General features: G+C 38.2%; 1 protein-coding gene across 1 annotated transcript; it reads right to left on the reverse strand.

Annotated features, from left to right (window-relative positions):
- Nucleotides 1-2,798: 2,798 nt before the first annotated feature.
- On the reverse strand, nt 2,799-17,333 carry lman1 (lectin, mannose-binding, 1). Its single transcript, XM_064306939.1, has 13 exons — nt 17,032-17,333; nt 14,829-14,983; nt 14,151-14,258; nt 13,854-13,915; nt 12,681-12,780; nt 11,154-11,277; nt 10,936-10,994; nt 10,649-10,781; nt 10,054-10,247; nt 9,656-9,726; nt 5,034-5,187; nt 4,029-4,150; nt 2,799-3,472 (listed from the first exon to the last, which is right to left on the reverse strand). Exons 1-13 carry the CDS (start codon nt 17,237-17,239, stop codon nt 3,436-3,438), a joined length of 1,527 nt encoding a protein of 508 aa, XP_064163009.1. The 5' UTR covers nt 17,240-17,333; the 3' UTR covers nt 2,799-3,435.
- Nucleotides 17,334-17,577: the final 244 nt, after the last annotated feature.

A 17,577-nucleotide genomic window follows, 5' to 3' on the forward strand; every position in this document is an offset into this window, starting at 1 on the left:
TCTGTGTAATCCTCTCGTTTGAGGAGAGTGAACGTGAGTGTGAGATGGGAAGAGAGATTTATTGAGAGATTAAAACACAACAGGCTTTAATTTTACTAATGGGAGGGCTTTGGCTTTGGGTGGGGTTCTAAGACCGGCTCTGAATGTGACAGAAATCCACACAGCAACCCTGGAGACAGTAAGAATGATGTCACGTCACGCCTCGTACCGTAAGACTTGCTAGATGTAGATCTGTCAAGGGCATATTAGTCTCCTCCAGGGCCATTTTTAAATGGTCACTTCAGGAAGTTAGCCAAGGCAACCCACCAAGGCCAAGGCAATCTTGAGCTGGGATTCTTACCTCATTTTCTGCTGTTCAATTGTAGTACTACAGACACTCAATAAATTTTGCTTGTGCCCAGAATGACTTTCTCATGGATTGTCTTGTGTGAAAAAATTGCATGTGTAATCTGACTGAACATATTTAGGTTTTCATATAAACATTTGAAATCTCAGGCCAAAAACTGGAACAAGACAGCTATCATTGAAAATTTTGAGAACAAGTAGTTCTGAAATTCTCATGTTTACATTTGAATATATTAAGGATCATATTCTGAAACCAGTTATAGGATATAGTTTTTGGGCCAATTCTGGTGGTTCGTGTGACAATTTTAAATTGGGTTGGGCATATATTTGAAAAAAGACTTCAAAGCTATTCTTTTGAAGAAGCATAACTGCAAAGATAATAAGCAAGAAATATAGCTCCAAGCAGGAATTACAGTCCAAGCACTCAATGTAATGAAGCCACTGAATACACTGTTGGTCTAATTCAGGCCCCACAGACTGGCAGTGCATTCAGTGGCTTAATCATGACATTGACCGCTTGTCTCAAATCTGTCTCAAAGCCATTGTTTGACACTGGATGTCATTCTTAGGCATTTTAAAATGTTAGGGCAAAAGACAGGAACTGGTTTTGAAGTAACCATAATTTACATATTACAGCACTCCCATGCGAAGCTCATTATCATAAGCCAATGTGTTGGGGAGCTTTTTTGAAAGGAAGATAGGGATGCAACACTGAATATATGGGGAAATATATTTTGCATAGCATTTATGTATATAGAATTGCATGATGTGTCTTGATTTGAACAGGGGGAAAGCACAGAGGGTTAAAAAGCGACAAAAATGACAGAGGCACAATATATAAAATCACCCAGGAAAAGATTCATTTATTTAAGTTTATTTCAACTTAAAGTTCTGCCCCCAAATGTGCTGCATTTATAAAGGGTAGCCAAAACATAAGCAAGGTGCCATTTATAATGTCACAGATCTCACTGAAAATAGATTTGGTAAGACGTAATGGCAGTATATATTCAACTAACCTTTCTGTAAGAGCTCGAAAAACGTAAAACATTATAAAGCAAATGTGTTGTTTCACCAGTGAAATACTTGACAGAAGCAAACCTTCTCTCAAAGACAAAATTAGCAAGATGAAAGACACCAGCATAGCTGTAACATACAGTAAAATGGTAACATGATTATTTTACTGCTGATAAACTGTTTGGCAAAAGGGCCAATTCCATTAAAAAACTTTTTTTGGATGTTTTTAAATTTTTTTTAAATCTTTACCATATCTTATGTATAATCTTTGTTTTCTTAATTCCAAACGTCTGATTTATGTCATAAATACAACAACTATTTAAAATCCAGAGGCATTCTGCCTATACTAAAAGCAAAAGGATTCGTAAATTGGAAGAATGTTTATTGCCACAGCTTTCTGCATAATACTGAACATATTTACTGAACTTGAAATTAAGCTGTAGTTGTTCTCTCTGGGTCACAAACGTCGAGAGGTAGAGCTGCAATCTCATGACCCCCTAGCTGCTGCTGCTTCTCCACAGATCTTGAAAAATGAAAGCCAAAGCAGATTTTTTGCGTGATTTCATGGCCTCCGAGACTTCCAGTGCTTGCCACGAGCCCAAGTTGGGCCATATGGCTTAGCCAATGGGGGTTAAACCCTGGGCCATAGGGGCCATCCATGGGAGGCTACAAATGCAAGATATCTGGCCTTCGGCTAGTGGTTGGCGGTTTTCTGTTGGCCAGCTTTCTCAGGTTACCGCTGCACTAGTTCCCACAGACAACCGGGCGTGGTCAGTGTGAGGCACGCCTCTCCTTCGATTGGCGGCAGCTCTGCTGTATTCGGTGTGACCTGGGGAGTTATAAATAGTCACTGACTTGCTGGTGATGGTATGGAAAAAAGCACAGCTTCGACCGCAGTGCTGTGTGTGTGTGTGTGTGTGTATGCAGACAACACAGATGTGACTCTCCAGGCACATTTGGTGATTGAGAAATTGATTGAGAAGAAAGGGAAGTTAAATTTGAAAAAAAAGAAAGAAATTAAATAATCATGCAGAAGCGTTCTACACAGACACCTCGCAGCTAAAAAAAAAATATGCCTTTTGTATAGTGTGGATAAGTGTCGATTGGTCTGTACACCCCTCTTATTTTATTCAACTGTGCTTTACATTTCAGCCACATTACTGCAGTTGCCATGCATTTTGACATATGGCATTACATACAGTCCAGAATATTATGTCCTTTTCCCATTTGAATGACCCAATTCTGTTTGAAAACTTAAAGATAAATTTCGAAAGTCTGTCATCAATTCTGCAATTACAGAAAAATAGTAATATGCCAAAAACAAGATGTAAACCTGTATTTGACCACCATCTGCCCTTAATTTGAACTTACTAATACATGTTTTGCAAGTTAAGCAAACACTTGAATACAATTGCAAGTCAAGGTTGGATTTGTTGTAAGGACAAATTATGAATGAGTCTAGGCCATTGAGCAACTCCTTAGTTGGAAGGGGCTTACTTAAAGATGAAAGATATGCAGAAAAGGTAAAGCCAATATAATAACAAAAAAAGAAAAAGTAAACAGATCTGTCTCACATAAACACCTAGCTATGTTGCGGTTTCTTTTTATAATAATCACTTGATGATTAAAAAATCTGATTTTGGTGGATTAAAATACTAAAAAAATACATTTGAGAGTTCCATCTTTACAATGATTCAGCATTAATACTACATAATACCACAGTTTCCAAAGCTGCCAGGACAATGACTGACATGGTTTAATTGAGACACCTTTTCATGACCCTGCCTGAAATCCAAATATTATTGGCTTAATACAAGAGAAGGATATTTTACATCATTTTGGAATCTTTGACCAACAATTTCACAAAAGCCTAATCAAAGCAAATATTCATTCACAATCTGTACATCTAGGATCAAATTAAAAATCTGAAAAAAAAACAAAACAAACAAACTCAAGACTTGTTTTCAAGTACAATAATTTACAATTTTGAAACAGACCAGAAATTAACAAAACAAGATTTTACAAATTACCTCATTTACAAATTTTGTTATACCTTCCACTGGGGAGCAGTTTTCATCAAAAGAACTTTTTTGCTGCTGCTTCTTGTTGACTTCTAAAAATATGTGGGATAGAGAGTCAGTTAAATACATTTATATGCACAGTAATCCACAAAAATAACTTTTACACCACATTGGCCATTTAGAAGAAATATAGTTAGCATTTACTTGATATCATATACATGACCATCACCATCCTAAGCCAAGGTCTGTCCTATCCCATGGTACCCTGACTGGTATGTCCCCACATGCCAGAGGTGAAAGAAGATGTTTTAGCCAAGTTCTACAATTTCTGTCTTGAGTCTTTATGCCCAAATTGTATGCCCTTTCACTTTGCTCCTCTTTAAAACTCATTCATGAATTCCTAATTTCCTTCAATTTATGTTGTCACGTGAATTTGACTATTTTTACAGTGACTACCAGTTCATTAACCAAAAGCATCCTCCTCAGTGCATTGTGAAAGCATACTGTATATACACAGGGTACAAGAGCACTACAAAAATCTACTGATTATGGGAGTAGTCAACATAATAGTGTCACAGTAATGCGTTAGAGATGAATGAATACGAGTAAAGCACCCACACCTATGGGTTTGCAGTGCACGACACCCACCTGTACATCATGTAGCCGATGAATAAGACTGACTGTACTGCAGCGAAGATCAGGAAATGGGGAGTGGACAGACAGGCTGGCATGGGGGGCGGGTCAGGGCATTTCACCTTTTCACCTGGACCCTGAACACAAATCACCAGGCAGACATCAGAAACACAATAATACATGTGGACTCAGGTACGGAAGACAACGGGTAGGCGAGGACAGCTGAATAACTGAACACAACTTTCAGATCAAATTTGCCTCCTGTTCACTCAACTAACAATGAGCTAAGATTGAGAATCCAAGTAAATTATGTTGTGTGAATAGGATGCTTAAGAGGCCATGTGTAAAATGCAGGAAATCAGATGTACTGTAATACAGAGACTAAACCTCCAAGCCTAAACAGCTTTCAAACAGAAATGGAAAAACATTAGTAATCTGGCTTTCCGTCTGCTGTTAATGCAACCCTTTGGGTGCAGTCTGTGACAGTTGTTTGTCATCGTTAAAGGGCAAGTTCACCCTGTGAGTGAACAGTAGAGGGACACACACGGTATCCACGACAACCATAACCACGGCTTACAGCAGGGGTCGGCATCCCTGGTCCTGGGGAGCCGGTGGCTCTGCAGGTTTTCATTGGTACTTTGCATTTAAGAAATCAGAGAAGTTGATGACATAGTTAACTTCACCTGGTCTTGAGTCTGAACTGGGTGCTGATTTTAAGGTAAAAACAAAAACCAGCAGAGCTTGTGGCTCTTCAGGACCATGGTTGCAGACCCCAGACTTACAGGGTACAAAAAATAATGATGACTAGCTGTGAGAGAAATGGAGGATAACTTTCAGAGTAACATTTCGTTCTTCTTAGCAAGTTGACTTTTGTCTGTAGGGGAATTTAGTGTAAATGTACACAAATATATAAAGTCTATCAGTAAAACATGGAAATATGCTGTATCAGAAGGCTACAGTGTACTGGGCTGAATATGCTAATGTGTGCACTGGACAGGTTTTTAGTAGTGAGCCCCTCACCACATCGCGCTGGACTAGGTGCTCAACGCTTCTCTTGACCACATGCAGGTGCTCCTTGATGTCGTTGAAGTGCTGCACAGAATCATAGGCCCCGGCAGCGTTCCCCTGCTGCTGGACAGAGGCCACTTGTCTCAATGTTTCAGAGAATGAATCCCTGAAATTGAAAAAAATAAATAAAAAAGCATAATAATTAATCATTTAAACAAGTAAACTTTGAAAAGAAACATCATCAAGAAATGGAATATTGTTTTATGACACAAGGGGGCTGTGACCTTTACCTCCATATCCCCCAATGTAGTCACTGACAAAAAAACCTTTTTATGTCTTTATACAAACAAAATTTGACTCTTCTGGTTGCCTGGGCAAACCACGTTAACCTTCCTAAAAAAATGGCACTTATTTTTAGAATCAGAATTAATTCCGTTTCTTAGGGAAACAGGCTTAAATAGCAAGTCTAGTTATGTAGGGTACCCCCAAACGGAACGGTGAGTTCCACTGACACCAGACTTTATCCCTTTTAAACCCTTGAGACGTTTTTCAAGAACACAGTGCACACCACTTAACAGGATTAAAGAGTGAGACCAGGGTGGGCTTTTCCAGCCAATAACACCAACTTATTTTTCCTGCATTGCTATTGTAGGACACTTCAGATGAATGGCTAAAGCATACTCAAACATGGAGCACAGCTCACGCTGGGCCCATTACAAAGGGCAAATCAAAAATGTCAAATGACGCGCCCTAAAAATCTGAGGCTCGATGGCACCGTGAAATCATAAGGCAGAACTGTAAGTGATATTTGTCTGTAACTTAAAAAGTCAAGATTGCAGGATAGCACACCAAGTTGTTCTTTGGCTTAGACTTCGCCAAAGATTGACAAGTGGGCAGAACCACCGGGATTAACCAAAGAGAAGCAGCTCCGCTGCAGTGCGGACCCACATGCGCTCATCTTGGAATACCGGAAATGTTGGCTCACCACTAGTGGATGAAGAAGGAAAGACAATTTAACCCAATAATCAGGGCGTTCTATTTATAATCTTTACATCACGTTTGTGTCTGATTATATTCTGATCCTTTCATACCCAAGGGGTCAAAGCATGTATTATTTTTCAGGAAGAAATAACGCAAAATAAAACGACTGCATTCAGTGGGAATGACTGAAATGTATCGATTCTCCAGACATTTTCCTCAACGTGCTTTTTTTAACCGATACCACTCATACCACTGCAGTGTCATGTAAACTCACCTCTATATTTGTACAGAAGATTACATAAACATACTCCTCGTGCACTGTGATTATTAATCCCGTCTAGTAATGCATTAATCATTGTGATTTTGATCAATTTGAATTACTGTATACAATAATCTAGAGAATCCTGAATTGTTTCAGTTGTGCCATCTGTTCAAGAAAACATGTACCGATGTGTAAATATTTAAAACCTATTTGAAACTACTTTCAAATTAAGTACACTATATAATATTGACAATCACAGTAAAGACATTGTAAAAGAAAATGGTTATAAAGTGTTTTAATAAAATGGGTGCTAAAAATGCATGTAATTGTTTGGAGATTGTCCTGGACGCTTAGCATTTTTGTTAGTGTTTCGTGATTAAACCACATCCCTACCTTACAATGAGTTTTTAAAATGAGAAGAAAGATGCAATCTTCTGTTTAACATAAGTGTGATTTTCCCTGAAGAAAAAATGGCCAGCTGCACTAAGCACAGAAAAAAAGGATCAGATTATAAAGTCAAATTGTAATTTTAAAATCTCAAGAAGAGACACTTATCAAAGAAACACTGCCCAAAAAAATGCACAATCAAAACAATGTACAAGTCTATGGGATACATGCTAGTCCCACAGTAGTAGTAAGCCAGGGAGAAAGATTCAACCCTTTTAATAAAAAGCACATCTTGAAATTAAGATCATGTTTCAGATTAAATTTCAATTTCTTAGACTGTAATTACTACAGGCAGGAGACTAACCCCCTCCCCCAATCACCTTTAGAAATCCAAGATGATTAAAATAAAATGAAAAGACTTGGGACAAATGAAACCCATTGGAAGGATATAGTACCAATTCCTTGGGTTAAGTGCAATAACAAGAAAGCAATCAGACGTGGCCCATGTTCTCCTGCATACGTAGGGTATATTTACAACCTGGGCTGTAATCCTTTACAGATTCAGAGCCCTTATGATGCTGCTGTTCTTGCCTGCTGCACAGTCACTGTGTAACCCCAAGAGCATGTATTCCTAGAGATGTGTGCAAGACCTAAATACAATCTATCTGTTTTCACCAGAGGAAACAAATGACCAAATCAGAAATAAATCTCCTTTAAAAAACTAAGTGAACATTTATTAAAACATGCGTATAATCTTCATCCAAGAGAAATAACTCATTTGAGCTTAAGCCTGCTTAAGCTCTTAAGGAACCAAGATGTGATGATAAATTATATGATTTTTAAAATATTGGTTATTTTTGGGTATTTTTTATATATATGGTGGTCAACACAATTTGTGCGCCAATAACCTATAAGGATAACAGTGCCAACAATCTTTACCAGGTGTATTACCAACCTAATGCCTTATGCTTGTGGATATACTGTTTCCACAAAACAAATTCCAATTAGATTGCTAATGCTAAATCAGGGATCAATTATGGAGCAGATGTTTGCTTAATTATAATGGTCTCCGCTTTTAGCGTGATGCAATCAAGTGAAATTATTACTACAGTATCATGGGTTCACATGCCTTTTTAATCCCTCATGCATTTATATTTACCAAATGACAGTACGTACATGCAAAAAGAGGTGAATAAGTTCAAATAAAAATTAATCTCTTTACATTACATTTATTTGGCAGACGCTTTTATCCAAAGTGACGTACAAAAAGGCATTTCATGGTCACGGACAACTACAAAACACAGGTTCAATAAGATACGATACTCATTTTGTACAGCTATTTCTAGCCAAGAGCACAGTTCAGTTCACACAGTGAACACTATTTTGACCTAACTTATGCCAAGCCAAACTCTTTATGGATTTGATGTATATAAATGGAATGTCCTTTTGGGAAAACATAGGTACTATTTGTGTCAGGGCATGTGATATTAGTCACAAAATAAAGAATTTGACCTGATGTCCACTACATGAGGTCTCGATTATCAAGGAAGTCCTTGAATCTAAAGCAAGGCCTCAGGATCCGTCTTAGTGCAGCATTCAAGAATAATGCAGCATTAACCATGTCATTTAAAATACTTTTATAGGTTCCTCATACATGTCCAGTGTCATCTCCTTAAAAGACAAGTTCAACATGCTACAGTAAAGCGCGATATCAGGTTCCACAGACCATCCGTGGATTCAAATCAGATATTTCAGACTGACCAAAAGCCTGTTTTATATAAATTTTAAAATGCACATGCTGAATTTCATGTACAGTACTATGCAATTAATGGGTGAAGGCACATACATCACCACCATTTTAGATGCTTCACAATGGCAGTTCAAAAACAGTCAGGTAGATTTCACAGGTGTATAGAGACAAGATAGCTCAGTGAATCCATCTTAAAGTAAAGTACCAGGTAAAACGTACAAACAATATGACAAAAACACAGAATGCAACCTTAACAGTTGGTTTAAGATATTATTGTGATCAAAATCAATATAATAATTCCTAACTTCAAGGTATATTTTGGGATCTAATCTCCCATCTGATTTGTTTAGTTACAACAAAACACATCACTAACTTCCTTCAAAATAGCTCTGACAAATGAACAAAGAAAAATATGTTATTGTCAACTGGTACCAAATATTTTACATTTTAAGCAGGCTTAACCAAGAAGCATGACAAGATCTTAATTTCAATTGCCGGATCAAACAGAGCTCACACCATGCAGACAGTTAATGCTTGATTCTTAATCTGTATTATTCAAAAATCTTAGGAAAAACTGCAAAGATATCAAATGGAAAGATACACTCTACAATATACACATTGATGTGTAGTGTAAACAAAATGGAAAAGAATGCTTAGAATGTATGCCAAAAATAATTTTTTTTCCAAATATGACCCTTAAATATTCTACATCAGTTCACAATATCAATGTGTTTAAATGTGATCTCTTAAATACTATATACATTTTTCGACATGCATATATGTTATGGAAGACTTATTACCATGAACTGCCATAATAAAATAGACCTGTGAAGCACTGACTATCTAGCTCTTCAAGTGCTTATTCTCATCCTACGAGCAATCCTGTCAGCAAACAATGACAAATATGAAATATGCTTTTGGGAAGAGATCAGAGGGGGTAAGACGTGGCCATCCCACCCGGGGGTTGCCAGGGCAATGGCAAGCCACTGGTATTAGGAATAAAGATGTTGGGGGGATTTAACAAGGGTGACAAAATTGAAAAAACATAATATAAAAATATATCAGGGAAGATTATTCTGCTGGAACACCTCGATAAACAGAATATTTCATGAAAATGAAAAGATTCATATTTGAGATGTATATATTTACTACCCTGCACATAAACTGCTTTGTTGTTTTCCTTGGAGTTTGAAATGGCAGACACGTGAGAAAAGGGCACACAACAAAACAACTGGGTGTGATTTGGGCTCTCACCTCAGCTCATTCAGATTCTTCAACACCTCCTGCTGCGTAGCGATTACAGTGTCCAATTCAAGACTGGGTGCCTTGAAACATGTAAAAGTTAGTTACTATTATTATTATTATTAATAATAATAATAATAATAATAATAGATAAATTATTTATATAGCACTTTTCACACAATGGTTTGCAACGCACAATGCTACATGCACAAGCATTTGCAATTACAAAATGAAAATAAAATAAAAAATAAAAAAACTGAAAAATAAATGGAAAAATAGTAACAGAAACAACACAATGACAACACGTTATGTTGGTCAACATGAGACTTTATATGGCAGTAGTGCCATTTCAGACTTTATTCTACGGATTATTCTTTGAGGCCTTGTCACAGAGGCACCTGAGCCCATACCTGTGCCTGTGCAGGCGGAGTTTGAGCCTGCTGCTTGGCGATCTCCTCCGTCACCACGGAGACGTAGCGCCGCTGCTCGTCCAGGATCATGGCCAGCTGCCGGTGGAGCTGCTTGATCTCCAGGTGGATCCGGTTCTGCCCCTCAAACACCTGCCGGATCTCTCGGTCGTTCACCGTCTCATAAATGTCATTCACTGCACGGAGAAACCATCAGAAAACAAAATCATTCACACTCGCATACAGGCAAGCAATCAGAGTGGGCAAACACTGATAGATTTGGCATTATATGTAGTGGTGGAGGCTCTTCTGTAACTTCCTGTTAAATATACACTTCCTGAAATTGTCTGATACTGGAAAAACATGATTTGCACTGAATGGATGATTTGACTGGAAATTCAAATGAAAAGGTGATCTCTGACTTTTGCACAGTTCTGTATTCATCGATCAAAAATACATTTTCTTAGAACGTTTTAAAAACGATAAAATGTGATAAAATATTACAAGATATTAAATAATACTGAACATTAAAAAGAATAGGAAAAATAAAAAAGTAAAAACTACACTAGTACTATAGTGCCTGTTATAATTAACATACATGGTTCTCCCTGCACATCAGGATGCTCCTTCTGAAAATCCTCTTTCTTTTTGTCCAGATCCTGTTGGAAGTTCTCAAACTCTTCCCGATACTTGTCCTTGTCCTCTTCTGGAATTTCAGCTTCAACCGGGTCCTTCAAAGCACAAAAAGTGTAACATTTTAAGCACGGTACATGTGTACCTTAAAACTCTCGCCAGCTCTAATATTAACTGACTTAACTGCCTTCAGTGGTGAATATAATCTGCAAGTTTACAATCAGCAGGAAAATATCAAGGAGGATTAGATACCTGCTGTTGTCCAGGCTCTGTTAGTCTGAAGAGCAAGAATGAGAGCACGTCATGATCATCTATGAAATAAGAAAGCATAAAACAATAGTAAACAAACAACGTTGCAAAAGGTCTCATTAAGGCAGTTGAGCTGGTTATTTCAGTGAGACTAAGCATTAACCTCCATCAAACACGTTCTTTTTAACCCAGGGTCATGACACGCAAAGTGGGCGACTGACCTGCTAGGCCTCCAGTGGCAGCAGAGATGCCGAAGAATCCTTCCTCAGGTATGACCATGTTGTCCACTTTTGCACAGAATTCAAAGTCATCTCTGTCCGGGGTGAAGCCATTATTGATCATAACCTAAAGGTTGAAGAAAACATCTGCAATGTCAAACCTGGTCCTTTTCTTTTCTTGATAAATGTTTTGATTCATTTTCAACCGTGCAAAACCACAATGAATTTTGACGCACTCAGATAGTTGAGGTGGGGGTTACAGTGGGTGGGAGGGGGAGAGGGGAAGGCGGGTCTGACTATTTTGCATAATGTAGTACATTAGCAAAGAATAATCCTGTCCTTTGATGGACTGGTGTGGAATATGACCCTACTGTTGCGCCGATTACTTCAGCTTCATGAACATCTAAACAAAAACTCTAAATTGGCGACAGAAGTTTGCTTGCTGAAAAAAAAAAACTGACATGCATGAGCCCACTGTACGTACAAAACTTCATGTTATCCTTAATTGGGTAATTACATATAGCACAAGTCTGATTCTGCAGCTTTCAGTGTGTATGTGGGGCTAGTAAAGTTATGGTAATTGTTTAGAATTAGCAACTGGCAGAAGACATAGTGATACTATAGACAAGGACTCTTTACCTGGACAACTTCTCAGGGACTAGCCAGAAATAAGGAATGCTGGATCTCAGAGCAAGACGCTGTTTAATGAACCAGAAAGACTGAGGTTTTGACATCTACGTGGCGTCCTCAGAGTCAACAAAGAAAATACAAGGACCACACCCAGAGGAGTATAAATACACTCCCATTAATTACACAAAGTAAGGTGTGCATGTGTAAAGACTAACTTCTTGCAGCATATACCATGCTGAGAATAATTATTGTAACAAGTGACATATTCATTTTTACACCGAAAGGGGTAGAGAGAGAGATGGGGAAAAAAACAAAAATTTAAATAATGAAAAACAAAATATAGAGTCAATACAGGCTGGACACAAACTTAAAATTACAAAAAGCATGAAAGATTGAGAGACTCATTTAGCCCATTAGGTTCCACACTGTGGAGAATGTGTATCCAAAATGATATCTCTGCCTCTGGATGACACAGTTACTCTTTCAATACCGCACAAGTTTAAAGATGAAACAGAACAATGATTGGCTTCTGCATAATGCCACGCAATTGCATAGTCCACATTTATATTGTGGGTTGCGGACTTGTGATCAGCAATTCTGAGTTTAATGGCCCTCTGAGTCTCACCAATGTAAATTTCAGAGCATATACATTTCAACATGTGTATTACATGGTAGTACTGCAATTAATTGATATTTCAGGAGTCTTCTATAATTTGACTGTCCTGGTTGTTGAACGAGTCATCTTTTATTTAGCTGGCTTGAAGTGCACTGAGCATCTCCCGTTTTACAGAAGACAGTGACTCTTACGTCCTGACTGCAGTGCTTATTCCTCCACATATATACATACATACATACATACATACATACATGTACATATCGTGTTTAAGAAACAAATCTTACCGTCAATGACTTCTTATAGTATGTCATTTTGGCCCGGACAGGATAGGGTTTGTTTCGGAAGTCCCTTAAACATGTTCCCAAGGCTTGGGTTGTACCATCACTGCAGGAAGGAGCAAGATTTTTTAAAAATCAATAAATAAAAATCAGCACAGCTTACCAACTCAAATAGGAAGAAGCTGCCCTTTCTTTAACACATCAGAGTTTCAAATATTATTTTATGGATCCATAAACAATTCCTAACTGAAGAAAACATTTTGTCACAGAAGGAGCAGAGTTACTGCTGCAGTTGTGTGGAGCTAAATAATTGAACAATGAAAATAAAGCACCGTTTGCACACTAAAAAAAAGATTCTGAGCAGAAAAGAATTCATAATTCAGTGACACTGATCATAGATAGACCTTGAAATGCTTGCTTTAGTCTTTTTCTATTCAATTTATTAACTTGAGCACTATCTGCACATGGGCTGATAAATACGTTTTGCAAGACCTTGGTGCCTTATGTTTTGTAGTGCGCAGATATGCACAATGAAAAGAAAGATGCTAACACAAATTTATTCAATTCATACCAAAATGATTTGAAAATGACACAAAGTAAAAACTTTAGGTAAACATAAATTGGATTGCATAAACAAACCAGGTAAAACTATACATGTCTTGGACCATAAACTCCTTTACCACAAGTGTGCAATATCTGAAGGTGATATGCATAAGCACTGAGATCTATATACCCAGGTGTCCCTTTGTGTCTCCTATTATATCCAAAATTTCTAAATTGTGCCAGTTGGGCTAGTTCTAAATTTTTGGCAATTGAAAATACTGCAGTGAACCTGTAGTATCCCCATTCATGTTTCACAGCAGAAATGAATAGAAATTAATAAGCAAGCTTGGAGGAAGATGAGAACCAATTTTTAAACTAAAGAAAAAACCTCCCCCAAGGACACCATGACCTCAGCGTTTGGGAAATAATCTACTAAACAATGCAAGGCCCAAGAACAGTACTTCTTCTAGTAACAACAAAACGAGTGTGACCTTCACACTTTAGCATAAGATAAGAAACAGAGCACAGGGTTACACACTAGTGGAAACACACTCTAATTCGAGGCTTTTCTTGGCAAAATCGGACTAGAACATCAAAAACTTTTCAATTAAGGTGATGTTACCATTAAATGCTTACTTTTGGTGGTCATAAACAAGGTTTCCATTGTTTCCAACAATCAAGATTGCAGGATTATTTTTCTGGAATAAAAAATAAAATTAAAAAGAAATACATTAATTGTCATAACCAATTTATTTCTACAATGGGTAATATTTCATCACCAAGGTACTTGCTGTTTAAAAAAAAAAAAAAAAAAAAAAATAGATTTCACTAATGAAGAATTGGTTCAAGCCAAAAAATATTTAATACACCAAACTTTTATTTGATGTGACATGCATTTATTTATTTATACACAACAGTGCATTTTGCACTAACCTTTCCATCATTGTCGAAAGAGTCGAAAAATATTCCAACACCATTCCAAGAATCTGCTGCACCATAGACTGGGCCTTCCAGGCCTTGCCCTGATGTGAACCAGATTGCCTGTTGGAGGACACGGATGTCAACTAGGGATGGGTAACGAATACTTGACTACTTAAGAGGACCGCTCAAGCTCTGTAGCAAATGTGGAAAAAATGAGCCCCCTTGATAAAAAATGCAAGTTGAGTTTCGTTGCTTATTTTTACACTGTAGCTTTAGCATTTAGTTGTTTTACGGCTAATAATGTTAGATTATAGTATTGCACAGTATAGGCAACAATGTGCAGGTTTAGTCGCATTCAGTTCTAGGGTGACATTTGTCAGAAATCTAATCAACTTGTTGAAAGTGTGAATCTGTGTAAATTTTGTGAAGCTAGCTAACTATTGAAACATGGACAATAGTATTAGACAACAGTAGGCTAAACAACCTGTGAGTAACAGTACAGAGCTTTTTTTTTTTTTTTTACAGTTAATCATCAGTCCCCCACGCCCCCAGGCAGATTCCAAATGAAAATCAGTACTCAAGTACTTCACCAAATTCCCTCAGGTACTCAAACATTGACAATCTTGGCCCATCCCTAGCATCAAGCTAGGAGTTGAGACAGACAAGTGCATACAAAAAGGGGTTCCTCACCAGTCCGTCTGCTCCCGTCCGGCCACGACCAGACACGCGGAACGTCACCTCCGCTTCCCAGTTCTCAAAGTTCACAGTGTTCTTTGTCCACACAGAGCCCTTCTGGCTCCTGAGGGAGGGAGTGATGCGGATCTGATCTGCACTGGGAATGGCATCTGGAAAGTGAGAGTTTTTTTAAATTTTTCTCTAAGTTTCAGCAAACTGCAAACCTGTTTGCTATATCAGCTTGCTCACTGTCAGACCGATTCAATATTTTAAATTAATTATCCCCCCCGGCTAGTTTGGTGAGATGTCCATTATTACTTTTTCTCCATCTTGTGCGTGCTGACCTTGTCTCTTTGGGGTGCAACATGTATTCCTTCCACAGCAGAAATGGTCACTTCCTGTTTGCCCCCTCTCTGTGCACTCTATATAATATACTATTGAAAGACTCTACTATACAATGCACAACACTGATCATTTTTCACTGTCCCCATGTATGCAGATAAGAAAGCAAGCAGCATTCAGGCAGATATGAACCCAATGCTGTTCAGGCAGGTTGACACAATTTCCTATCAGTGTGTGGTATCAAGATCCACAGTGCTGAGTCTACTCATTCTGCTGTTACAGCAACTAGCCAGCACTTGGTGCAGAACTAAGTATTGAAAGAAGTACGATGAAATGATTGAACTTGTTCTGACGTGCAGGGATTTTTTCCAAAATGATCTGTTGCTGTGAAACTTCCCGCAAAGGCTTTTTAGGTCTACAACCCATAAGAACAATTTACTATAAATGCTAGTAAGAAACTGTGTCCAAAGTGTATATCATGTTTTTGAAAAGTTCAAATGTTTAACCTACTTTAAACATTTGAATACAAAATATCAACGACTGCATTCCAGGGCAAAGGTGGCATACTGTATGACCCAATGCATTACAGCAGGGGTTTCAAAATGCTGTCTTAAAGGACCACAGCCTTTGCTGGCTTTTTTTCCCCCTTGCAAGCCAATTTAGGCCTGTGCAGACTCTACCCAATCAATGACTTAAATTAAGCACGGATGTGCAGAAGCACGTCGAAAACCAGCTGAGAGAGCAGACCTCCAGGATTTGAGTTTGAAATCCCTGCATTAAACACTTTCCACAACTACTACACATTACAGCCAAGAAAAGGGTGTGTTGCCCCTATGTACTTTGCACTGCTGGTTGGAACTGATCTGAAACATTTGTGTAATATGGCTGATATTGTATCACCACTGAACAGACCGCTTCAACAGGTACAGACATTTACTAATGAGAATTCATACACTTGAAATCAATCACCTTCGCTAATGTATAAACTACATGTAGCAACAATAGTTCACTATTTGCCAGGATTGTCGCCCGAAGCATGAGATTTAATATCTGGCAGATAATAAATTAGGCCTACATGTTAGCTACATGCTTCCAGCCAAGTACAAACTTTAACGCAATTTGCATAAGAAGTAAAAAGACGTTGCATTTTAGAAGGTAAGTTAGCTACCTTAATTTAAATATCAAACATTAGCTAAACCACTTCCTTCCCTGTAATGAAGCTGGGTAACATTAGTTTGAATTGCAGGGAATGGCCGCTGATTAGTAGCCTATAAATAACCTGCAGAACTGACAGTCGTTAGTTTACAAAACAAATGAACACAGGCGACTTATCTATAAGGCTAACGTTAGTGAACGTCAGTTAACTAGTACTGTAAGAAAACTGAAGTTACTCAGAAGTCAACCCAATACTGCTCGAGCTAACTAGACTTGATTGAATGTATAATCTCTGCAGTGATAGTCATTAGTCTGGCAACCAAACTGGATTATCCAGTTTTTCTCAATATGTATCTGATAAACAAATGTAGTGCTCCTGCAAAACAGTTTGCTGGGACATGGTTGACGTTAGATATAGATTAGCTAACGTGAGTTACCTGACGTTATAGTCAAGTTCGAAAGCAAATGTAGCTACGTTAGCTATCTGAGTAGTGACATTTAGCTGGCTGGCTGGCTAGCTAGCTATCCATTTTAATAGATTGTACACATGTGAGCAAACGATGACATGGCATGACACCTGGCAAGTCAAACAAAAAGGCTAGCTAGCAAACTAGCTCAAATCAACGAAGAATCGAAGATCAGTCAGTCCAACAATCGGATCGCTTTTATACGTCTGTAGGTAACAGACGTAACATTTAACTTGTTAGCTAAACTGACTTACTTCCAGTGTGTACCCAAAAAGGAATACTGCCGTCGCTTTGGGTGAGATGCGGTCCTTTGAAACTGTATTTGTATTCAAAACGGCGATGAGGCGCTTCTCCTGCTGTGTCTATAACGCCCGTGGCGACATCACAATTAGCAGGATGAAGTACCAAAGTTAATATTACTAAACATAAAGCGGCACTCATCTGTTCTATGGACACCGCCATCTTTCAGGTTCTCTGCTGACGTAGCGTTGTGACAAGTGGATGTCGGGAACCCATGGATGGCCAACAGGGCGCTTTCTCATTGGCTAACGGACTGGTACAGCAGAGTAGCGGAAAGATGCACTGCGGTCGTGGAGCGAATATAGCGGTTCTGGACCGTCACGTGATAGGTAACGTTTTATAATTGAAAACAAATGAAACGAAAAACTATAAGAGGTTTCTTATTCAAACTATTCTGAAGACACATCAAACTGCAAAATAGACGTGCTATTTTGATGTAAGCTGTAGAATGAAATTCTTTGGTTGGATCATTTTATTTGATACTATTGCATGTATTGATT

Source organism: Anguilla rostrata, chromosome 14 (assembly GCF_018555375.3).
Source record: "Anguilla rostrata isolate EN2019 chromosome 14, ASM1855537v3, whole genome shotgun sequence".
In the NCBI taxonomy this organism is placed as follows: Eukaryota; Metazoa; Chordata; class Actinopteri; order Anguilliformes; family Anguillidae; genus Anguilla; species Anguilla rostrata.

Bases quoted from the DNA above. Each gene is read 5' to 3' on its own strand.
- lman1 (XM_064306939.1), bottom strand. From the start codon at position 17,239: ATGGCGGTGTCCATAGAACAGATGAGTGCCGCTTTATGTTTAGTAATA. The intron at 12,781-13,853 runs GTAAGCATTTAA...TCCTTCCTGCAG, and splicing joins CTTGTTTATGACCACCAAAA to TGATGGTACAACCCAAGCCT. The intron at 9,727-10,053 runs GTATGGGCTCAG...ACATGTTTCAAG, and splicing joins CTCCGCCTGCACAGGCACAG to GCACCCAGTCTTGAATTGGA.